The 26,184-nt window shown below is 47.4% G+C and overlaps 1 protein-coding gene across 4 annotated transcripts in view; it reads right to left on the bottom strand.

Annotated features, from left to right (window-relative positions):
- The window catches only part of LDLRAD4 (low density lipoprotein receptor class A domain containing 4), a 444,661-nt gene that overhangs the window by 197,479 nt on the left and 220,998 nt on the right, over positions 1 to 26,184 (bottom strand). For all 4 annotated transcript variants that reach the window (XM_030810809.1, XM_030810810.1, XM_030810811.1 and 1 more), the window contains one exon: positions 18,452 to 18,592. In XM_030810809.1, coding sequence (XP_030666669.1) covers positions 18,452 to 18,592 — 141 coding nt within the window. The remainder of the gene's footprint in view (positions 1 to 18,451; positions 18,593 to 26,184) is intronic.

Raw genomic sequence — 26,184 nt, 5'->3', positions numbered from 1 at the left:
AAACCCGCACTGACAGCATACATTGGTTTATGTCTGCAAATATAACAGTTTCCCATTTCTATTTATATAAAATATCCTTTTAAAAAGCAAACTTATTATGAATATATGTGTATCTGATGGATTTGTGTGTATATGTGCATGCACATGGACCCTGCACTGGACACTGAGGGACCAAAATTAAACAAAACACAGACCCTCGCTCGGAGGGATTTACTCATAATCTAGTAAGAGAGAAGTCATTAAACACGTAATTAAAATCCAACACGATGTGGGTTAGAGGAATCCAGGGGCAATACAGGAGCATCATAGAAAGAGAAAGGAAAGGCAATTGGCCGCTGAGACGTGGAGAGGGCCCGGATAGCGCGACGCATGCCCTTCACCAGAGCTGCCCAGGGAAACCCTGGCAAGGTGAACAAAGAGCAGGAGGGAAGGCGACAGAGGGCACCCCGGTCAGGAAGGGGCAGCCCCGTGTAGATGTGGCACTCTCAGGAAGGCAGGCAGACGGCAGGGGATCACTGCTAACGCTCAGGCTCCCACTTTCAGGCAAAACATGTGCATGCTCCTCGTTCCCCACCACAGCCAGTCATTTTGGTAATTATTTATTCACACCTCAAACCACAGCACCTGACACCTGGAACTCTGCCCTGTTTCCTGCCTAGGAGTCCGTGACAAGATGTCCCTTAGTTCTTGGAAGATGTGTTCCTGCCACAGCAGTGACGCATTCACTTCTCCCCCATATGCTGGGAGCCAAGCAAGGACACGTTTCCTAATAATGCAGACAGCGCAGGACATGGCGGGCGCTCCTGCCAGAAGTCCCGGCAGGACTTCTACATGGAATTCAGGGCAACCAGACTTTGGAAGCTGGGGCTCTGAGTAAAACAGACTAATAAACAGGCTTATATTTTAAATGTTTGCTTTCTTCATAATCTTAAAAATATACAACTGCAATTTATCATCCATTTATCTTAGCACCACCAAGAGTTGCTCAATTGTATGTTAGATCACCAGAAATGGCACCCAGTGTAGGGCTGAATGCAGCTGAAGGGGAGGTTGCCAAGCCACCGGATATCTTTTCTGGGGCTGTGTGGAAGGAGGAAGCCAGATGCACAGCTCTGCCCCTGCCACCCTGCCACGGGGAGGACATGACTTGGCCCCCTCTCCACCTTCTGCCTATATCTGAAGTGATCCAGCTCAGCTTGTCAGAGGGAATGAGGACCCACCCTCAGAGCCATCCGGACTGTGGGAGGATGCTGAGCTACTCCTAGTGTCTCTTCTACCTGCTCACCAGGAGCAGGTGCCCCCGCAGCCTCCAGCCTCTTCTCACCATGGCTACCCAAGGGCATCTCATGACCTTTACGGGCCTCATAGATGTCACATCAAACCCAGGAAAAAGCACCACATCCCACTTGAGACAATGAATTGCAGATGACTATTTGACAAGCCATCACGTTTTGTCAACATTTAATTAAATGTGTCCATTTTAATTTGGCAGTTTTCACTTCCTATCTTGGAAGCAGAATTTTTTTCAGGTCTCCAATATTTGCATAAGCCCCCAAAAAGCTTGGAAACCCCAGGCCTCCTGCCTAAGTGCCCACTGGGTAAAATGACCTGCCTGCCAGCCCAGCCTGAGGAAAATCCCTGGTCCTGGTGCCAGGACACCTGGTGCCTCTCCCAGGCAGCACCTATGCCCCCTCCCCAGCCCCCAGCTCCTGCACATACAGGTGTTCAGCATCCACCAGCTTCACTTCCCTTGGAGGGACACCCTTTGGACTGTCTAGCTCAGTGACCATGTTTGCAGGGTTGTGATCATCCACTCAACAAACACGGACTGAGCACCCACCAGGGCGCATGCCCTGCTCCCCGCCGCAAGTGATCCAGCACTGCGTGCAGCCAAATGGGATGCCTGATGAATGAACACATCAGGACCAAGGCTGCTGCTGACGGCTTGGAGTGGTCTGATCTCCAAAGGCAACATGACATCCCATACATCCCCATACATCAGGGACTGTCACGGCAACACAGTGCCTGTCTGCCCTCCAGCACCTTCTGGACCAGGCCAGGCCCTTTCCCAGCTCATCTGTGCCTGTGCCCAGACCTGTGGCTCAGGTGGATGGCCAGCCCAGGCCAGGCATGTCCTGCTGCTACCCTCTGTGCAGAGACAGGCATCCTTCAGCGTGGACAAAGCCACCCACCTGTAAGCAGATAGCATCTGTCTGCCTTGTCTACTCACTGAGTGTATGTTTCATTCAATGGATTTCCCCACAGTAAGGGCAAGAAAATAAGGAGTGAAGTGCCTGGCTAGTAATAAGATCAAAGATGATGAAGAGAATGGAGTCATTTGCCAGGCTGACTCAGGAAGCAAATGGAAGACAGCACTGCAAGCCAGACACTCAAAATTCCGTATTATTCACAACTTAATATAATGCACTTAAATCATTCCTTTAAATGTGGTATACTGGAATTCTTTCACAAATTTAGACAATGCATTTAGAACCCCTTTCTAGTGCTCAGAAACTCCAACTAGATAAACATTAACCACAAACAGAATAAAATCCAATTTATTTTCATCAAACGACTGCACCCTGTCATCATCGCTAACATTCCCTCCACGTGAATGCTGCGCCTGCTTGCGCATCTAACAGTCAGACAAAAAGGGGTCTTATATCATCGCAGAGCCAGAAAGACAGTACACCTTATAAAGGAGGCAGGATGCCCCTTTTGGAGAACACCCCTGCAATAAACAAAACCACCATGAGACGCTGGGTGTGCACGGCGCAGCCTCCGGCTCTGTCCCCACAGTCGGCGGCAGCGCCGGAATGAACATCTGCAGTGTGAACACGGCGCCCATTAGCTCCCGCAGCCTGTTAGCATATTTTAATGCTGTGATCACAGCTTTCTATTTCCATCAAGGCGCCACGAGGTGCTAGACTCTGGATCACACATTGCGTCATTATTGTCCCCACTGAACAGATTACACAGCAGTACTGGGGACGGGGTTGGGAGGTAATGAGGGGCAACAGAGGGAAGGGCAGGTGGAGCACTGGGCGCCCTGCAGAGGATGGATGGGCACTGCTCAGAGCTGGGGCTCTCATCTCAGCGGGGGCTCAAATACGTCGCATGCCCTGATCAACGTCTCTCTCAGACACCTGAAAATAATAACACTATTTACAAAGAAACACCTCTCTTGGCTAAATGTTCCATCTAATATTTATCTCATTAAAGTTAATAACAGAGGTCAAGTCACCATTTCAGAATGCTTTTTTTTTACGTCACAAGTGACTCCAGGGATCAAACCTGCCTTCCTTGCCAGCAGCTGCGAAAAACCAGGCTTGAGGTGTTAATAAACCAAGGTCACTACGGAGTAGCGGAGCTGCTGACTCTTGATTTTAACTCATTCTTGTGATACAAAAAGTGCACAAATCCATTGTCATGTATGACACAAACAAGTTTCAGGGCTGGGCCTCCAAGAAAAACATCATGAAGGGTCCTGCTCCTTTCGAACCTCACACCCCAAGTTCACACACAGCAGGACACCAGTTCATGGGCCTCCTCATTTCCAAAACGCGAGCACATGCATGCAACCACAGGCACACCAGGAGCAATGCAAAACAAAGTCCACCATCATCTGTTTTCAAAGGGCAAGATAGCGGGGTCCTGCTTCTTTTAAAACGATGACTGTCCCTGTGATTCCTTCATTTCATTTGCACATGATGCAAATCCCGTGACCTCACACTCACTCATGTGCACCCCCGCAGTGCTCCCCATGCTGAGCAGAGCACAAGCCCATCTCTGCGCCCTTTCTCTCCCTGGTCATTTGCACTTGGAAAGCGGCATTCCATGTAGCATCCCCCGTGGTCCCCCTCACTTGCCCCAGGACGTTGCCTCTGGCCTTCCTGGAGGTTCTCGCTGGGGGTCACCCCTCAGGCTGAGGCTGGACTCACTGCTACTGACCTCCTTAATCCTAAGGAGGGGTCCGATAAGTTCTTATCACATCTGGTTGTTCTAACAATTAAATGAGACGACTCAAGTAAAGCACTTAGCAATTAGTAAACACGCGACCTGGTGGAATTGTTGAGAGAAGTTCATACATGCAGAAAGCTCTTTTGAACATTGCAGAGCATGACCAAGATGCTGATCGTCAGGACTGCAGATCCCTCCTATGTCGGTATTTTTCCAAGTCCCCAGCCCCAGGCTGACTCATAGCAGCAGCTCTGCCCAGGAGCAAGGACTCCCGCCTTCCTCCTTTTCAGCTCCAGAAGAGTCTCCTCCTGTGCACAGGAGTTCTTCCGTCCACATCTCCACTCTCTAGGCTCGATCCTACCCTCGCAGAGACTTGCTCACAGGGGTCCTCCTCTCTCTCTAGCACACCCACCACCTTTGCTGAGCTATCCCTGTGCTGGGAGATAGGCCCAGACTCCTCCTCGCCCCCTTCCATGGCACCCAGTCTGCACCGGCTGCATCCTCCAAGCACAGCAAGGAGGGTGGCCAGGAGCCGCCACTGCCACCATGAACCCCAAACTGGGGACACCACACTGGGACCCTGCTGTGCCGGGCACACTCTTGACTTCCCTCTCTGTTCATCTCCTGCTGTGGCTTTCATGTGGATTTCTCCAAACGCTTTTTTACATAATCCCAAAGGCACAGCTTCTGGGGACCTGCCCCTCTGACAGCCTTCCTAGCTAGGCCCAGTCCCTACTCTCAGGGGCACACGCCACATTCACCATAGGCTGCCTACTCTGCAAGGGAGGGTCCTTCCAGGCGATTTCCTCCTGCCACCCTGACGCTGCCTAACCTGACAAGTTGGTGTGAGGACAGGGTCTAGTGGAAGGAGAACTGGCCTAAGAAATGGGAAGCACTGTTAGGGTCTGAAGGTTTTTGTATTCTCTCCCCACCCCCAAAGTCATATGTTGAAATCCTAACCCCTGAGTGACGAGCTTAGGAGGTGAGACCTTTGGGAGGCATTCAGTCATGAAGGCAGAGCCCTCAGGATTGGGATTCATGCCCATGGGAAAGAGACCTCAGAGCGCTTCCTTCCCCTCCTGCCACGTAAGCACATAGCAAGAAGGCATGGTCTGTGAGCCTGGATGCAAGCCCTCGCCAGACACTGAGTCCAGCAGCACCTTGATCCTGGACTTCCCAGCCTCCAGGCCTGTAAGATGCACATTTCGATTGTTTATAAGCCATCCCATCTGTATTAGGCCATCTCTTGCATTGCTATAAAGGAATATCTGAGATTGGGTAATTTATAAAGAAAAGAGGCTTAATTGGCTCTGGGTTCTGCAGGCTACATAAGGAGGCATAGTGTCGACATCTGCTTCCAGGGAGGCCTCAGGGAGCTTCCACTCATCATGCAAGGTAAAGGGGGGACTGGTATCTCACACTGGGGAGCAGAAGCAAGGAGTGAGGGGGGAGATGCCGCACACCTGAACAACCAGACCTTGTGAGAACTCACTCACTACCTCAAGGTCAGCACCAAGCCACGAGGAATCCGTCCCCATGACCCAAACACCTCCCACCTGGCCCCACCTCCAGCACTGGGGCTTACATCTCAACATGAGATTCGGAGGGGACAGATAGCCAAACCATATCACAGTCTATGGTATTGGTAATAGTAGCCCAGGCAGACTAGAAACATACATATTATGACTTCTGCCAAAGACCATTTTTGTGACCTTGAAGTGGTCATGTAAATTCTCGGGCTTCAGTTTCCTTTCCTGAGTGCAGAACTAAACTAAGCTATCTCTAAGAACCTTCCGGCCATACAATAGCTTTGTGTCGTAGCCTCTCTTGCTCAAAAACCTTCAATGACTTCCTTCATGAAAGAGAATGAAAGCGATCTGGCCTGACATCCCTGGCTTTCTAGAATCTGACCCCACCTACCTTTCTAGTGATGCTCCTCAAAGTCAGCCCTCCCCTCCCCGCAAGCTTCCATGACAAGCCTATGTGGCATCCCTGCCCAGCCGTCTCCCCACGACACTACCCCTGAAGAGCAGGGCTTCTCCAGACCCTGCCAGCCCATGATGGCGGCCTCCCTGAGCACCCAGGTTCAGGAAGATGTTCCCTCTGTCCTGCAGACTGGCACTGCAGATACGTGCCACAACTTTGTGGGCCTTCTCAAGGACACCATTTAGCACTGGACAGAACAAAGCTGGGAGGCAAAGCCTCCGTCTCACACACACTCCACCCTCCCATGTTACCTAGCCCCTGCAGCCCTGCAGCTGCCCATAGAGCCCAGCCCATGCCTCTCATGCATTCAATACTCAGAAAAATACCTTCCATGAAGTAACCCAGAGATGGGATGTTTCATATTACTCAGCATATAATTTTCCACAAGTGACTACCCCAAACATGTTTTCTCTATAACACCCTCCAGCCCCCTGTCCAGACATAATCTTTCAACAACTATTTCTCCTTCAACAACTATGAAAACTAATCAGTCTTGGGATCTTGTGTTTGTTTTTTTTTTTGTGGGGGGTTGTGGGGAGAGAAGCTAACTGCACTGGCTCCAGGTCCTGTCATTTCCAGTTAACATCTCCTAACATGAGAGCAGACACCGAACCAGAAGGGCGAGGGGAGGCAGCGGCTGCTGATCTAGAGGCCTCGTGGGGCTTTAGTGGGAGGCATGGGTAGGCCTGGAAGGGCAGGGTCTCTGCCAGCCTTTTAAGGTCAGATTGGCATTTAAAATTCTGGGTTCATGCCAACCCCTCTTACCAAGGAAGAGACAACACTCAACACTTCTATCTCCAAAGCCTATGCAAATGGAAGAGGGAACTCTCTCGGTAGTGTGTTCCTTTGGCTGTCCTTCCACAAAAAGTCACGTGAAGTCAAGACACAGGCTTACATCCCGTGATGGAAGGTCCATCATTTTGCTTGATTGGTTTAGCCGCCACCCCGGCCCCATGACAGAGAGAGTGGTTGGGCCTGAACCCACTGCCTGCCCAAACCCAGACAGGGAGAACCGCTGGCATGCAAGGGCCTGCGGCGGTACACCCTACCTGGAACCACAGCTGACCTTCCCCAAAGATCTAAGGGTAAAAGGCCACAAGTGTAGCTCAAGTTCCTTTTTCTCTGAATTTTTAGAATAAAGCAAATAACAGATGCCCAGCACCCTCCACTAACAATGAAGAGATAGATAAGGATGAAGGAGATAGCGCCATGGCAGAACCATCCACAGCAGACAGCCTGGCTCAGGGGCCCTCTCTGGAATAGGTGCACGCCCGCAGGAAGGCAGGGGCCTTTCTCAAGGAGGCAGGGCAATCTGAGATTCTCCTCTCCCAAGCACACATATGAGCCTGGGGGTCACCCCACTGAGCCGCCAGTCTCTGAAATGGGGAGATGCACTTTATGGTCCCAAGATTTTAAGTGAACAGAACCAAGAGGTGGTAAATTCTCACTTAGCACAAGGCTCCCCTTCCAGTCCCCATGGCTGGCAGCAAAAGTGCTGATGCCCAGAGCCCAGCCCCCTGCCATGTGTCCCTTCCCTACAGGCCATCCCAGGGAATGAAAAGTTTCTGCCCTGAGTGGATGGTCCTGGTGTGAACAGCAAGCAAAGGGTCTAGGGCAAGAAGGTGCCCCTCTAAGGACAGCTGGACCTTCCAGAGGACCATGGCAATTTTTCTAGGAGCTGTCTGGAAAAAGGACAGACTCGCTCGCTGCTTACAACTGCTAACTCCTGAAACAAGATTTCTTTCTTTCCTCTCCAGTGATTGTCTACTTTGAAAATATTTTTTATCTTTGATTTCTCTTTTCTTTCCGGGAAGGAAGCAAATAATATCTTCTTTTCCCTCTGCTATTAGCTCTTGGGACAGAACAAGAATGGATGAAGGAGTGAAAAAACGATTACTGCAAAGTTTAGGTTGTTGGTTTTTTTTCCCATGTTAAAGCTGCCATGACTGAAAGAGGCACCAGCCCGGAGGGTGAATTCAGAAGTCCAGCCCTCGGAGGGTCACCCACCTCTGCAGTCCATGACATATCTCATGGCAGCTTTAGACTTCAGCTTTATTTCTGCAATTACTCAAAGATGGTCCCTTCCAAGTTTCACTGTAGTACCCTTTTGGATAAATTTTTTCAAGATGAAGACGTGATTAGCGGCCATCAAGCCAAGCGACAAGGCACCTCCCAGCCGAACGGCAAGCTGCTGCGTCGCCTCCCGCCTTATCAGTGGTCCCCCAGCCTCCGCCCCCCAATCTCATCTTTACCTCAGTATCTCCTTCCCGACTCCCACCACACTTACACTGGGAGTCTTCATGAGCAGAAACTCACTTCTGACGTCACATAAACTCCATCCCCACCACTCAGAAAATAATTAGGAAGAAAAGCATCACGACTACACAGGCACCCAAGCGCAGCCAGGCAGGTGCTGGGGTATTTTTTACCCACTTTCCTACAGCTCTGCCAGTTGTGGAGCTGCCCGGAAGAGACCCAGCGTGGGGAAATTCGCAGAGATTCATAAAAAGAGAAAGCAAGCCCGGTGAGCCTCTAAAACCCTTGCAAATTAAGAGGCTAAATGAACAGTCAAGACCAACGGTTTCCGCAAGAGCAGTGCTGAGTGTGCTAATATACACAATTAACGCAGGTCACCCCGCGGGCTGCATTCCCATCTTAACCACACAAGACAACATCCTCCTTTTCACCCCAGCTCCTCTCTGGCCTTTGAAGCCCGGGTCTGAAATATATCATTCTGCATTCTGGGCAGTACAGCTTAAATCAATAGTGTTATCATCCTACAACTGTCCTTTCACGCTCTCCCTAATGCCTAATAATTGTCAAGTTTGCACTAAAATTGATCAGTAACAGCGGGCCTTTTCTCTTAGCACCCCCTCTCCCTACACCCTCCCGGCCGCCCCTTGGCCTCCCCCAGGAAGCAGGATCACATTGATTTCGATCTGATTACAGGAGAGCTTGCCCTGACTTTCCCCAGTTACTTAAGCCGGCGTCTCATTGCGTGTCCTTAGAGACCAGGGCTTCGCTCAGGCAGAGAGCGTCTAGACAGTATTCATGACCCATCTGTCTGGCACGGCCCAGCGGATGGCAAACTCTATTAGAACTGAAACCATTTTTCCCTCCCCCTTCTCCCATCCCTCTTTCCCTTTGCGAAGCAGGAATCTGACACTGAAAATTACTATCATTGTTGCAATTCTCAAAATAGCACCGCCAGACTTTCATTAACATCCACGCTAGACTACTAAATATTTAAAGAAGTGGATAAATTTCATCTGAAGTGGGACAGCCCCGCACACATGAAAGCAGTAACAGAATCAAAATGTAAATCTAAGAGGTTGTTTTTATCCGAGTAAATTTAGTGTCACAGCAGGAGGAAATGATGCCTAAGGTTTATTAAAACTTACCCTCCCATTTGTTCTCCGCCTTTGTTTATTTGAAAAGGCAGAATTACCGTTTAAGACCCTACACGATTTTAATTGATCAGAAAAGCGTCTTGGAGAAACAAAGGCAGCCAACACAAGGGGCGGAACCGGGAGGGGAGGGTGTGAGGCTGCCAGCGCCTCCCTGGGGCTCATCCCACAGAACTGTTCAGGCAGAAGCGTGTTGCCAGTGACAGCCCCTGCAACTCGATCCCGTGGCAAACCCAGAGAGAGGCATATTGCCCTCCACATCTTGTTTTAAATACCACCTTGGGTCACTGTCACAGTTAGTAATTGGTTTGCCATAGATTCTTTTTTTTTAAGTCAAAAAAAACGGGGGCAGGGGGGCGGGGTGGGGGGCCCTGTCCAAAGCACACAGGCTGCTCTGCAGAACAGCGTGATTCATTGAACATGGCCTTGATGGAGGCCAGCCAGAATTAAGTCGGTGGAAACCCAGAGCCCCTCACCCCAGCCTCGCTCCAAGGTAACACCACAACCTGGAAGACCCCTGCCCCACACCCCCTGCAGTCAGCAACGTCAACACGGGAAGTCCAATCTGGTGAATGCCAGAGGGCCCCCGGGGCAGGCCTCACCCCTCCCAGCACAGCTGGAGATGCTGAAGGGGCCAATGCGCTCAGGCAAGAGTCAGAGGGAAATTGGGGATCAGAGGCTAAAAGCCCACATGTGGCTGATGCGGGCTCTTGGCGCCCGCAGCAGGTGAAGCGGGGAGGGTGATGGCAGAAACAGAGCCGCCCCCATGCTGAAGCCACGCTGCCTCTCGCCTCCCCAGGGCAGCTGTCATCATCCCCATCCTCCTGACAAGACAGTGAGTCAGAGAGGAGAGCTGGCTTCTGGGTCATACGAGTACTACCTGGACGGGACACAATCAAAGAAGGGATAGCTTATCAGTTCGTAGAGGAAACCCCAAGGAATCAACGGAATCAACAGAATCAACGATCCCTGACACACAGGGGCTCTTAGGTTAATTTTTCATGATCTGTTTGAAAATCCAGCGTGAAACCAAGAACCGCCATCTACGTATCAATTGAAAACAATCATCCTCTGTGGCCCTCCTGAACAGAAGATGGTTGGTTTGATCCCCACCACCCAAGCCCTTCAAGCCTTTTAAGAACTGATGAGTAAATCCCCATCTTACTGGAAAAATACCACGGGAGGGGAAAATAGCACCTCCAAAGACAAAACCATGGCCTGAGTTCAACATCCCAGCAGCGGCACACCTTGGCTGTGTGACTCTGAGTAAATCACCTCACCGCCCTGAGCGCTGCATTCTTATGACCTTTCTAGGGTGCTTTTGAGAGATAAATGAGATGATGCGTGTAAACAGTGAGCACTCGGCAAACAGCAGCTCCCTTTCTACCTAATTCCCGTCCCCAGGAAGCAGTGGACCCTCCAATAGATGATGCTTACTGAGCATGTACTGTGGGCCAGGTATTACTCTAATTGCCTGTCCTGCACTATTTCAGTAAATCCTCAGAACAACCCTTTGAAAGAGATACCAATATTATCCTCATTTTATAAATGAGAAAATCGAGGTACACGGAGGCTGAACAACTTGCCTAAAGCCACAGGCAGTGAGTGGTGGTGACTCCAGGTGACATACTCACGCACACATGCACCACACAGCCTCACCCTCACACACAGACACACACACTAATGCACATATGCACCACTCAACCTCACACACACACACCCACACATGCACACACTCACACACATACATGCACCTACACACATTCTCACACACACATGCACCACACACCCTCACCTACACACATACATGCACACACACGCACACACACTCATGCACAAATGCATCAGACCCTCTCTCACACACATGCACACACTCATGTATACATGTACCATAGACCCTCACACATACACACACACAGACATGTACACAGATAGACTCATACATATACGCACCACACTCACCCTCACACACGTGCACACACACGTGCACACTCATGCACAAATGCACCACAGACTCACCCTCACACACGGACACATTCATACACCTGCACACACTCCCCCCATGGCACACCCACGCATGCATGCACACACCACACGGAGTCACATGCATGCACATACCAGACTCACACTGACACCCACACACTTGTGCACACACACACTACACATTCTCACACATACTTGTGCACACATACCACACACAGTCCCACACACTCTGGCATACTATCTCATGCATACACACACAGACTCACACCTGCTCACACACTTACACGTCTTTAGGGCCGGCCAGAAGCACTCCACATTTCCTCTGTGCTTGGCACGACTGGTCCTTCCTACACAGCAGATGGATATTTAGAGGCCAAAGGTCTGTCCCTCTAGGGCTGCAGCACTGGGAAGCCCTGATTGGTCACATGCATAGTAAAAGCCTATCACACTGTTGGTCCCAGAATAAATGCTTACCAGAGTAGGCTTCTACTTTGGTTGGTTTGGGTGTTTATGGCAGTCTAAACACACATGGGAAGGACAGGCAGTTTGTGGGCACCAACCTTATGTAGTCTCTTCCTTTGTCTTCCCATGCAGGCTGCCAGCATCACGTGGATATTTTCAATCCTTGCTTCCACTTACAAGGTACTAGGCCATGCAAGCAAGCCTTTTTCATCCTCTGGTCAGGCTTGAGTTTTCTAAAATAATAATATTCATCCCTACACTCAGCAAATATTTACAGGGCATGTAGCATATGCTACATGAGCCAGGCACCATGGCAGGCGCCAAGGCTACCGCAGAGACCTCATGGGCACTGTTCACCTGGCAGCCATGCTCACAGAATGCTGGGAGGCAGCAGAGAAAGGATCAACGGTCTCCAATCAACACTCTGAGTGTTCACTATGTGCAGCTGACCTTTGAACAATTTGGGGGTTGGGGCTCTGATCTCCGTGCGGTGGAAAATTTGTGTATAACTTTCAACTCCCCGAAAACTTAACCACTAATAGCCTACTGTTGACTGAGAGCCTTACCTATAACATTAGAAGTCGATTAACACACATTTTGTATGTCATATGTATGATATGCTGCATTCTTACAATAAAGCAAGCTAGAGAAAAGAAAATGTTAAGAAAGATCATAAGGAAGGGAAGGGGAGAGGGCTTAGCCCCTGCACGCCTGGAGTTTAACCCGGAGTTAAACAGGTCATTGACAATCCCCAAATTCCAGATGAGACCTAGGAGTTGGCTATCCAAGTATAGCAGAGGCGGTTCCTAAAAATGTTAAGTGTATGCGTCAAACATATTTCAATTCATCAGTTCATCATAACACACAGAGGAAATCTCAGTGGTCACCCGTGCAGAGTGACAGGGCACCCTCATCCTTCAGTTACTAGATCCTATATGATATACACTTCAGGGTAATCAAATCGTTGATGGGGAATTTCTCTTTATAGATGTATCCCCACTAATTACTTGAGAAAAAAGGACAGAATTTGGTTGTGACTGTTTTGCAACCCCAAATGCCTGACAGTATCACACAAGAGACAAGCAGACACAATGTGCTCCTGATGGAAGAGCTGTACCGAGGCAGTAGTTTCACACACACAGCGTTCACACCTGAGTCTCCCCAGACCTCTGCATTACCTACCACGTGGCAGGAATGGTGTGGGACAGAGAAGCACATTCAGTGACTCCACAGGAAAGCAGCCAGCAAAATCCAGAGTACAGAAACTGCAGAACAAGCAAGCCAGACCCCTCCACCCAAAGTCACAAAAGGGAGGAGAAGGGGGAGGAGGAGGAGGAGGAGACGACGACAGGAAGACAGAGGGAGAGGAAATAGATATGGAGGGAGAACCTATAGAAACAGAGATCCTTCAGCAGCAAAGCGATCTACGATGCCTGGGGCTTCTTTGGATCCTGGTGCAAACAAATGATAAACAGAAAAAACCAAAACACACATTTATAAGACAACTGGAGAAATATGAACTCAAAAAGTACATTTGGTGACTATTCTCTAATATAGAGAATTACGGTTAAGGTTTACTGCAATAATTATAGGGAAAAAATAGAAGCGTCTGGCATTTGCGAGCCCTGGTTATGCACAGGTTACCTATGTGGTTATGTGGTTATAAGCCTGATCCCCAAGTCCTCAATAAACAAAATGCTTGGGAGGGGGGAAGTTGCTGGCTTAAGGTGGGAAGGAGGGCAGTCATAGCTTAGTGCCTACAGGTGACAAGTAGGATGCCAGTCTCTTTAGGAGAAAAAATGAAGAAGGTGGGAAGAGCTGGTTTCGAAAGTAAGATAATCAGCTCAGATTTTAATAAGTTGGATTTTATTTTATTTGGTTATTATTACCCTAAATGGCAACAGGAGGAAAAAGTTGCCTCCTGAAAAAGTCCTAAAGTCATAATCCTGGCATAACTGGGTGCACTTTATCAGCTCCAGTTCATTTGATTTGGGGTCAGTTTGATGAGGTCTCTATATAGAGAGAAGCAGCTTTCCCCCAACCCTCCAGTAGCAGGGGGAGCTGCTCCTCTCCCTGCTTTCCCCGAATCAGATTCTCTCGGTTAAGTGGAAATTCCACGGAAGCTCGAAGGGAAAGTTGTGGCTTCTTGTCGACGCTGACCTTACTCTTAAGGTCCACTGGAGAGAATCCCTCAGCAGCGCTGGCTTTGGGGGTCTGTGCTCGCCAAGGCTTTTGGAGGGCGTGGCACTTGCCAGGCTGCACAGACCACTCAATTATCGCTTCTGGACAGTCGAAGGAACGCTGCTGTCCCCCACTAAGATGTGGCCAAGGGGCTTTGGAAACACAGCACCACAGGACGTGCTTGGCTGGGCAGGAATGGTGAGGTGGCAGGTCCACCAAGCGGGATGCCAGCCTCAGGCTCCCCGCAGCCGGCCAGCCAGCAGGTGGCCTGTCCTAGGACCAGGGCAGGAGGTGGAGCCTTATACACTGGCTTCTGTCTCTCTAGGCCCAACCCACTTTCTCAGCCGTGCCCCACATGGGACCCAGCCATGGCCTTCTGCCCCAAGACAGCACCACCCTCATTGCCAACCTACACTCATGCTCTTCTGGGCCCTGGCATTTTGTCCTCTCCTCTTGCCATCCAGCACACCTCCTCCAGGAAGCCACTGTGACCACTAATCCAACCAGGATGAATCTATCCCCTGAACCACAAATGACTGGACCCGCTCGGCCCTCACTCCCTGGGCCCATTTTTAGTTATCTTTGTGCAGGTGTGAATTCGCCTCCCCACTCTCAGCACCTTGATAGCAGGGTCTATATTTTCCTTCATTCCGCGTTTCCACAAGGCCTAGTACAATGACCAGAGAAGGTACTTCATAAATAATTTTGTTTGTATAAGGAATAATTTGTATAATTATTTTATTTGTGTAAATAACAAATAACTGTGCTTGTGTAATTTGTATGTTTACTGCTCGGGGTACAATATTTTGATAGAGCAGCCAGAGAAAAGATGTGACAAAAGCTGGCAACTTAGGCTGACAGCATATTTCCTCTTCCACAGAAAGATGCAGCCAGGAAAACTCATTCCCCAGGAGATAATGGATGTCAGCCCAGACCTCCACGTCCATGCAAAAACCCTTTGGTCTCTCAGCAGAATAAAGCAGCCTCGGTCCAACGATAACCTGACCACAGTGAGGAGAGGCAAAAGGCAGATGAAACCCACTACGCCTCAGCCTGGGCTCCAAACACATTTTTGTTTGAAGAGAAAAGCTACTTACAGCAACTTTCAGAGCTTCTGTGATTCTTAGTATTGCTGGCTTTACAAATAACAGTAACATTTTCTTGTTAACCTTAATTCATGCTGAAATTTAGCAAATATCAAATGGGAGATATGGCCAAGACATCTGAGCCATGGAGCATACTCAAAGCTAACGGCATGGACAGGAAACTAAACTGATTCTAGCTCATCTGGAAATCCAGAAGGTCTCACCTCGCTTCAGCCTCAGTGCCCTCAGATCTGGAACACTGAGTATATCCTCCAGGTGGGAACAAGGTAACATAGATCACACAAGCCAATCCTCCTCCTAAGCAGGAAGAAGAACGAGGCACCGCCTTTCTGAAGCGTGGCACTTCATAGACAAGAGTTCGTGGGATACTCTGATTCCGTCCAGGTGGAGAGGAAGGGGACCTTACTATCAGAGCAGCACACCATGAAAGGCAGGCTGTCCGTCTGCTGCAGGAAACGGGCTGGTGAAGGATCCGATAAAAAGTTTCATCCACTAACATCCGAGGCTCTAAGGCTTGTTCACAGCTATTAACAGGAAGTGAAATATCCCTGTTCGCTGCCCAACAGAATACGGGGAAGAGAATACATAGCCATTCAATATGAGACCACCCTCTGGCCTCCTCCTCTGGGAAGCCACACCCCTGGCAGAGGTGAGCTGCAGCAGAGGACAGAGAAACCACCATCTGCCCTGGAGTTCCCAGCCACACAGAACAATCCAGAGGCAACCCGCGCCGTGAGCGTCCCCCCATGACCACTCTGCCAGCTCCCTCAGGCGCCTGCAGAGCACCTGAGGGGTACGTGGGGGGCAGCCACAGGCCAGGTCGCGGCCTCTCCCAGGGGACAGAATAGGGAGAATCATCCAGGATCGCTGGCCAAGTGCACTTGTGGACACCTGTGAATTCCTGCTCCGTGTACGGAATGGCTCTGACATCACAGATGGACCATACAAAGTCATAGCAGCGCACTCCCCAGGAAGGGCCACGTGGGGAGTGGAGATGGCAATTGCAACACGGTGATGTAGACTGCGTTTTCCATGGACATTCTTTCCTTTAGATGCTTACACGGCAGGAAGTGTGCCTGTTCCACAGGGAGAGAAACCGAGCTGAAAGGAGTTGTCACTCCCCTAGGCCGAACCTTGAACCCAGATCAATCTGAAGCCACAGCCACGGTCCTGCCCTTTGTCATTCCGTCTCCTGGCTCTCCAGTCTTCTTAGAAGAGAGTAGATTGTAAATAATATCCCATTTTAGCCACAAAGACAAAAGTTCTAGTCATATCTGAACAGTAGGGGGCCAAGAGTTTGCCAACAGGATCGTAAGACTCCTCTGTTAGGACAAAGTTGGGCCACTGATGGATGTAACTGCTCCCTTGGCTTCTAGGCAGAATTAAAGTGCTCGCATTTTAAAAATGAGTGGAAAAGTGATCTGGAGATAGGCCTTAAAAACCGGAAAGAATACTGACAAGAAAGGGAGCGAGGGAGGAGGGAAGGGTAGGAAGGAAGGTTGAAAACAGGGAAGCCCTTGGCAAAAGGGCCCTGAAGTAAAGGAGGAGCCCGCAGACCAGAAGAAGCCTGTGGAGCGCCCCAGAGCAGAGGCCAGGGCTCCAGAACTCTGAACCCAGTCAAGGCAGCACACAAGGTCCTGATATTCTCCACACAGCTTACCATGGTGTGTCTGCTGTTAGTCAAGTCCAGAGAAAACAGAGTAAGATGCTGCTTTTACTCACCTTCTAAGACCCCCAGCCTGGGTTGAGGTAATCTTGAGTACTTAGCGCCTGGACTATGCTGCTCTAAGTGCTGTCTGTGGACTGTCCTGTGTGATGCTCCAATAACCATTCTTATGTCCCCATTGTGCAGATAAGGGCACTGAGGCTCAGGAGATGAAAACAACATTGTTCCATCCATGTGGAAAGGCCGACAAGCAGGGTTCCTCAGGGCTCCCGGCCCTCTGGCCTGCTGCCTACTCATCCTCAGGGAGGTGCTCACCCAGCTCGCAGTTCCTCGTCCTGACCTGCAGCCTTCCTCCCTCTTCCTGCACTCAGCCCTGGTTCCATGCACTAAGTAGGACACCCAGAGCGAGTCCCTCCGGGCCATCCTGGGCCTGGTGGGGAGCAGGGGCCTGCGGTCCAGATGACTCCAGGTGAGAGGCAAGCTGTATTACACAGAGACTACCGCACAAAACACGGACCCAATGCCAGGCAAGCACGCGCCCAGCCCGAACTTCCAAGAACTGTCTTTGCAAAGTATAGAGATGGGACTCAAAGAGCGCTCGGTAGGAGAAAAAGCAAATGGAAATACAATAGAAAAACTTGAGAAAAACTATTTGTACTATAAGACTCTTGAATGTAGCATAAATAGCAGGCTTAACATTTGCTGGAGCACAGTCATTTTTATATTGGGGACATACGTAACTTGCCCCCCATATAAAAATACAGTAGGAATACAGAAAATAGTTTCTTTTTTTAAATCCCCTCCCATTTTCACATTTGCAGCACTGGTATTTATGTAGTCTAATTTCCATAACAAAAATTTTAAAATCTGTCTCAAATATAACTCCTCAAAATAATGTCAGTAAAACTGGGGAGAGAAGCTGAATGCATCATAAAATGATCTCAGTAAGAAGGCTGTGTGTGAGGAGGGTTGGCCCAGCCAACGCTCTTCCCAAGGTGTGCAACTGCAAAAAGATCCTCACCCTCAACCCCCTTCACTTAGCCCAGAGAAACACAGAAAACAGTAAGCCACTTTTCCTAAGAGAAGTTCAGCGGGCTTTCAAAGCTGCCTTCTTTCTCTTCCCTTGTCACAAAAACCATGAGATCAAAAACCAACGAACTTCAAACTCTGACTCCACTTCTTCAAATTCAAGAAATGCTCAAAGCCTCAGCCTTGGGGATTCACACATGTCAAAACCTCACTCAAGCTGTTTCCATCCAGTGTCTAATAGAAAAATACATGATCAGAACCTTTAAGGATCCCATGTAAATTTTCTACTTTCATATTTCAGTTGCATGATTAATTACGGACCTTCCACATATCTTTCTTTGCTTATTTAAAATTACTTCTGAAGTAATAACGTTGGTATGAAGAATACTAAATCAATACATGATTTCCTGGAATCCAGGCATTGCTCAGATAAATGGCAAAAGCCTATTTCAAAACACAGCTCCGCTGACCACTTTAGAGAACAGAACAAATTTCCGACTTTTAAACATGCTGTCCCTCTATCCTAAAAGAAGAAAACATTTCCTTTGTGAAAATGCAAATCTCTTTCCTTAACCAGAAAACAACCTCCTTCCCATGTCCCAGTGACCCCACCTCCTAACCATTTCAGAACCACATCAGACAGTGCCACCCAGGTGTGAGGAGAGACTTACAGTTGAAGATGCCCGGAGGCGGGTGCTCGGTCACCAGGAGACAGTTCTCTTCGTCACTGTTGTCCCCACAGTCGTTCTGTTGGTTACAGACCAGCGAACCAAGATACAAGCATTTACCGCTGGTGCAGGTGAATTTGCACTCTGAAAAAGTACAATATAAAGCATGGAGCAGTCAATGCAAGCTAGGTGCTCTTAAGCTATGACTGTCGTTGGTTTTTCTTTCCCCCATTTGCATGCCATGATTGTTTGGGAGCTCAGACTATCTGGAGAGCCCAGGACACTAAACTCAGAGAAAGGCCATCTGGGTAAGGACCTTCCTTGTATGAAACACACAGGATGGTGCCCTCCTGCACTCCACAGGGGCGCCGAGGCCTGCCATGCACGCCTCACCCTACGGCACTGCCCACACAGTAGCACAGGTGCTCTCTTTCTTTCCACAACCTGCTCTGCAAAAGTCATAGCTGTGGGGCTCTATTATTCGGTTTGAAAACATCCTTGGCAGTTCTCCACACCTCCAAGAATGGGGGAGCCCGTGCAGCCAGCCGTGGCAGGGGCCGTCAGAACTCAGGAGCGCTGGCTTAACAAAAGGACACTCAGACATTTGATTTCCCACTTGCCACTGTTGTGGTGAGAATCTGGACAACACATTTCACCACTCTGACGTTGATTCATCTCATGCCTAAGAAAAATCAGGCATAATACCAGGCATGGGTAGCAGTGAATTTACAATGTAAAACATGGGAAAATCATGTGTGCTTTCTGCTAAAGGGCCATGTTGGTGAACTATAAAAATAGGGCAGGTCCCATATCCAAATCCCTATAGGCCGCACTGAACACAGGCTCCCTAAAATCTGTACAAATCAATATTTGAAAACGGAATTCAGTTTTGTAGGACTTTAAAATAAATTTGCACACTTAACACATTACTATCCATTTAAGCAATGAAGAATAAAGGAAGTTACAAAATTATGTACACACTTGAGCACAGAAAGGTCCATGACATCTTACAGTGACTGTCATCCTGCATTCTGAGTGTGGGCTTGGCCCTAGGAGACCACAGAAGCTGGCAGGATTCACACGGCACGGCCCACTCAGTAGACAGCGGGAAGACAGAGTCTCGGGAGGAGTCCCGGGTTCCTCACTGCCGCTGACTGTCACAGCCTCTTCCTTTTTCCGGGCCTTGGTTCTGTCTGTCTGGAATAAGGGTGGCAGGCCTGGATCAAGTCCAAGGTCCTTTCAATTCGAATTTTCCATCATTCAAATAAAAGGCTGGTCATCGGCACACCAAGGCCTCTTCCAGCTATGCTAACCATGTGTGGGGCTACCCCAGCCCAGCCTGCCTCTCAGTGGCGAACTGTGGCCCGCAAGATAATAACCTTTACCTGTTGTAAAGAAACACAACTTAAGAGTCCTCAAAGTATTTTTGTGAACCTGTATAAAAAGGGTATTATAATCCTCCATTTGTTCACATTCTCCTAAAAGAGTATAGAAAAAGAAACCAGCCGAGCTGCTGACCTAGTTTAGAATAACATGTGAACACAGCCCAAACGCACACCCACGAGCACCTCGCTAGCAGCGCCATCCAGGTTAGAAAATCTGTGTGCAGAGTGAGGCCGAGCCACGTGGTGGGGGTGCTGCTGGAGCCAAACGCTCTCTTTCCATAAGGTGGAAAGATTAAAACCCAGCTGTTTGAAATCACATTTACGAAGTAACATTTTTTTAACTTAATGGAAAAAAGGGATGTCAAGGGAAAAATTTATCTTCCTTTCCAAAAGAAATATTGGACTATGGATTTATACCAAACATGAAAAGCACATTAACCAAAAACAGGTACTCCCTGTGTTGCTAAAACGGTGATTGGGAAAAAGGAATACTAATCTGAATTGAATCAAACTCTTAACTAAAAAGTTCACCATCGCTGTGGTTTGAAAGGATCCGAGGTTAGACTACCATACTCAAGTTGGTGTGGAACATTAAACTACCCAAGAAATGAAACCACATCCACACTTTACTCATTTTAACTTGTTGGGGGGAGATACGACATGCTTGCAAGGAAATGAATTCTGTGACTCATTCATTTGTTCATATAACCAATATATTAGCCACTTCTATGTTCTGTGCTAGGTACTGAGACGTGGAAACTCGGAAGTGAATGAGCTAGCCCTCTTCAAAGAGCTTATGATATGAACTATTTTAAAAATGTGAGCAGTGACTAATTTGCCGCTCCTTCCAAGGCCAAACATTTCCCTTCTTTATCTCCTTCATATTCTAGAGTGCACCCAGCCTGTGACAGGCACTCGGTGAATCACACATTTGTTGAATAAATGAATAATTTGATCTGAGCCTAATAAGAACCCTGTGAAATAATTAGAGCAGATATTATTCTTCCCATTTTATTCCATTTTGCTTCATCTCACAGCACTGCCTCAGTTTCCAAATCCACTTTGAGGAATGTGAGAGACTCACTTGTAATGGCCATGGCCCCATGCCTAACAAAGTTCCCCAAATCGCTTGTTGTCTTAAGTAGGCTCAACCTTACTCAGGAAACACTAACAAGGCTTGTGCTACTAATGTGCTTGGCTCTTACTTCTTAGATAACGGAAATAACATCAACCTATTAAATTTCAAATTCAGCTGGGTACAGTGACTCATACCTGTACTCTCCACACTTGGGAGGCAGAGGCAGGAGGATCATTTGAGTCCAGGAGTTGTAGAGCAGCCTGGGCAACAAAGCGAGACCCTGTCTTTACAAAAAAGTTTAAAAATTAGCCAAGTGCAGTGGCACACTCCTGTACTCCCAGCTACTCAGGAAGCTAAGGCAAGAGGATCGCTTGTGCCCAGAAGTTCAAGGCTGCAGTGAGCTATGATCGTGCTACTGCTCCCAAGCCCGGGTGACAGAGCAAGACCAAGTCTCTAAAAAATAAAACATAAAAAAAATCAAATTTATAAAATCTAAATCTCAGCAGTGAGTCATTAGCCCAATATCAGAGTAAGGTCTTTCCATCACATGGCCACTGGAATCAGAATGACCAGATTGAGAATTTTAATTTATTGGCTTCTTGATGTGATATAGAAAATACTAGAAAATTGCTGTAGTGTGATTAAGTGCTAAGAATTAATGCTAAAGCTGGAATGAGAACTGCAGAGCACAGTAAATATCTGTCCAAGTTAACAAAACTGGTGTTGACAGAGGCAGGCTTCCACCTCCATCCCAACTCCGGACAGGCTGTCCCCAGCACACTGTGCCACCCAAAAGCCCAGTGCATTCAGGTCCTCTAATCACGAGATTATTGTGATATTTCAAACAAACTGATAATCCTATGAGAAAGGCCCTCATCTTACTGCATATTGGGATCACCTGGACATCTTTCAGCACTGCTGGGGTCAGAGTCCCAGCCAGGTCCTGCTCTCACTGGCCTGAGGTGCAATCAGACAGCGTGGGTTTCTGGCGCCCTCTGGCATGGCTCCAATGGGCAGCGCAGATGGAGAACCACTGTCTACTGAGAAAGAGGTAGCTCACTTACAGCAAGCCTCCTCTTTAGTTAATGGTATTTTATTGGAATGTTTATTTGGTATTTGCTAATTTACAAAGAAGAAAACTAAAATACAATCTCTTAAAATAAGGAGGTATTTGGATAATTGCTGACTATAGGGCCCAGTCGCTAGAGCTCTGTTCTGTCAATGGGCTATTTGGGAAACTTTGGAACCAATGTAGTTTCGACCCCTAAACTGCACTTTGACAGACTAGAACCAGAGAGGGTCCTCCATGAAGTAAAGCTCAAGTCAGAGAAAGACAACGGAAAATTTTTAAAAATACGTTGTCTATTCTTTGTGGAACTTGTTGAGTATTTCTGCCAAGCTAGAAGTTGAGGGAAATCATGGATTGTTAAACATTAGAAATATTTTGGTGACAAATTCATGGCGACTTCAGATGTATAATAATACTGGACTGGAATACAGAATGAGCTGCTCAGGAGCCAGTGTCTCCTCCAGGAGCTATAGATGTATTATAACCTATAAGATTTAAATCACTCCTTAAAAAAAAGTCAGGACCTTCTAAGTGAAGAAAGTGGCATTCCTCTTTGCCAAAATTTCCTATTTGATTTCTTATTAAAAACAAAAAAAAACTTATGAGAAACAACTTCCAGAATCAACAACAGACTTTAGAATCGCTGTACACCCCTCTGGTAATAATACAATCTTCTCCACATTTAGGGTATTCAGCTTCTCTGCATTTCTACATAAAGCTTCTGATGGGGTTTTCTGTGTTGTGGAGTTATCCAAGAGTCATCAAATCTTAATGCTGAGAGGGACCTAGACACACTGATCCACCCTCACCTCCCAGGTGAGGAAGCAGGCCAGGGATAATCCCTGACTTACCTGAAGCTGGAGAACAAATTACCTGTAGTGGAACATAAAACCCGAGATTTCCATCGGATTGAGAGGAAACCCTTTTTTGTCCTGAAGGTCATTCTAGTTGTGTACAAACTAACATCAGCCAGTTGGGTTATACCACGTGCGAGAGGAGAAAGGAAAAGAATGATTCAGAGAAAGGGAATGTCCTAGTATTTTGTAACCTTTGAAAAAACGGGGAATTTTAGGAGCCCTAAAACTAGAGTGAAAATGGAATATCTTAAGGTTTTCTGTGAATTCCAAACTTATATACAAAAAGGCTATGTTAAAAAAATTTTTAAGGACCAGTAGCTTAACAAATTTGAATAATGTGAACCTAAACTCCGTCAGGATTCAATGATAAATGCTCAATCTTAAGCAGGACAAATCAAGCCTCACAGAGACTAAATTTAATCTGCTTGGTAGAGTCAACATTCTACTAGTTAACAGGCAACAAAAAGTTGTTTTCAATTTCCCCTACACTCCTTTAAAGCCTTAGTTTTCACAGATACGATCTCAGTCACAAAATAAGGACCTATATACAGCATTACATCTCAGCTGTAAAATCAGCCTTTTTTGTGAATTGGCAAAGTCGTCTACATTAGTTATTTCTGTTAAAATTCATATAGCAACACTGACTCATTTAGTTCACACTTCTATCATTCACAAACCTGAAAATGGAGAGTGATTCTGGCTCCATCATTTCTGACATTAAAGTCTAGAACCTGCTCTCTGTACGGGTGCCTTTTCCATGTACTTACATTGTAAATAGCAAAGAGGTCAAATCTAGCTGCCAGTGACACGTAAGCCAAGAATTAATGGGTTCTAAGATTAGCATAAATTACCATAAACAATATAAGTTTACATTTCCTAGTACAGAGGTGACAACAATTTTTTATTAATTTATATACTCACTGCCCATTCCCCTGCAAGGTGTAAGATATCCTATAATAAAAGGAAAATTCAGGCTGGGCATAGTGGTTCACACCTGCAATCCCAGAATTTTGGGCAACCCAGACAGGAGGATAGCTTGAGGCCAGGAGTTCAAGACCAGCTTGGTCAACATGGTGAGACCCCATCTCTACAAAAAAATTTAAAAATTAGCTGAGCTTGGTGGCATGTGCCTATAGTCTCAGCTACCTGGGAGGCTGAGGTGAGAGGATGGCTTGAGCCCAGGAGTTCGAGGCTGCAGTGAGCCGAGATTTGCGCCACTGCACTCCAGCCTGGGCAACAGAGCCAGACCCTGTCTCTTAAATAAATAAATAAAAGTAAAATTCAGTGAAGATGGAAAATAATGAGTAAAACACAAAACATAAATCAGGAAATGCAGAGGAAAGAGGAGAGGAAAACTGACTGAAAAGAACTCATCTCTAAACCGAATTCCAACCAAACAAGCCACCACAGCCAAGAGGAAACCAAAGGCATGGTCATGGGACCTCACCGGCCCTTGGGTAGGCATTCCAATCAACCAGAAACAGCCATTCTCCTGCTTCTAGAACTTAACAGGATCTGTCACTCTTTTTATTAAAGGGTGCTACTCAGCAAGGAGGAGGCTATCCTAGACACCAATTGTATCAAAAAGGGAAGAGGACTCCCCATCTTGTAATTTCCTACATCAGCCTTCAGGGAGGTTGAAATATTCGATCCCATAAAGTGGTTTCCACAAAGTTGCCAAAATACAGCATCCAGAAAGTAGTGCTTTAACTAATTATGAAGATAAAGCTTTGAGAGTTTTCAGAAATGAAAAGTCGATCCTTAGGGCGATTCTTCTTAAACGTCAGCTTTTGACAGCATGGGAATTGACAGCATGGGAACGCCGTGGGGATGATGCACACACCCACTCCCCTGGGGAAACCTGCAGTGCAAGGTGCACATGTTGAGTAAGCTGCGACACTGCACTGGCGTGTTATCAACGTGAATCCCTCTGGGAACCTGAGGGAGGAGAATGCAGCAGTGCTCGTGCCTCACCTGGTGTCACAGGCCAGCTCCATGCTCAGCCGAACTCGGCGTGAAGGCACTGGCCTCACCGGTGACGCTCTGACCTCACTCAAAGACGGGCTGACGCTCCCGCTCATAAACTTGGAACAAAGCGGAATTTAATTTGAAGGTTTATATTCTGTGTAATGAATTAAGTTACCCCCAAAGCATTTAATAAAAGTCCTATCTTAAGTGGTGCTGCTGAAACCATAGTTGTCCTTCAGAAAGATGAATATGACATGATAAAAGGAAATTTGCCCAAGTAATAAGATTACCAGAGAAGAGCCTCCCGTCAAAGAGAGTAATAAAAAATGTTTAAAAACTCAATCCATTTTATGATATGGCTTATCGCTCCCATTATGGTGCTGAAAAGATTATTTTAATGGGTCTCAAATTCTATGAGAACCATAAGTGAAACATGCAACAACGTGCTCTTAAAAGTCCAAAGTACTCTCAGGCTTTGGACTTGCAGACCTACAATTACCCTTTACAGCAGCTTGAACAAATCACCCAACTTCCCATCAAAACACCACTCGGCATTTTAAAGTCATAAAAGTCCTTCAGGGCTTGAAACGGTGGATAACAGTAATTCTCGTCTATGTTTATAACCAATGAATGAATGAATTTGCTTTTGTGGTTTTCTGTCTGTAAGATGCGAGGAGGCATTCTTCCTTACTTCTTACATAGAACAGTACCGAAAGTAGGTAAGAACCCCCTTTCAAACTCTTGGAAGAACAGAAATATCAATAAGTGCAATGCACATGGGAGAAGAGTTTGAAATGATGTCACCCATATATCAACAGTGGCTTTCTCTGGGGATGCTGGGGTCACTTTGATAACTTTCAAGTTTCTTGTGGATTTTACATATGATTTTATAATCAGGGACAATAAAAATCCTATTTTAACAGGGAAAATCTCTGAAAACCAAATGTCTATAGAACTCTAAAGCCATTAAAATTCATAATTTTAAAGGCACTAATAAAGTACCTAATTCCCTATGGCATCATCTAAACAGAAATCCTGACACATGAGTCCTTCTTCATGAGGATCAATGCTATTTCAGACACATTTCCTTTCCTTTCGAGAAATGTGTACTGAGCTCCTCCATCAGCGTGGAGTGGCAGGGGTCCTGCTCAGCACGGACACATCCTGGAGGGCAGCAGAGAAGGTGAGGTCAGCGAGGGGGCTGGAGGGCCTAGGGAGCCTGCGGGCCTCTGGACAACCTGTGGCTTTTACTTTGTGTGAGACCAGAGGCATTAAAGGATTTTGAGTTCAAAGACAAATATACTTCATTTAAAACAAAAATATTTGATTGAAATACATCATGTGTGTATGTATGCATGTCTGTGTGTATCAGAAAGTCC

Source organism: Nomascus leucogenys, chromosome 4 (genome assembly GCF_006542625.1).
Source record: "Nomascus leucogenys isolate Asia chromosome 4, Asia_NLE_v1, whole genome shotgun sequence".
NCBI lineage: Eukaryota > Metazoa > Chordata > Mammalia > Primates > Hylobatidae > Nomascus > Nomascus leucogenys.
This window is presented reverse-complemented; position numbering and strand designations above follow the sequence as displayed.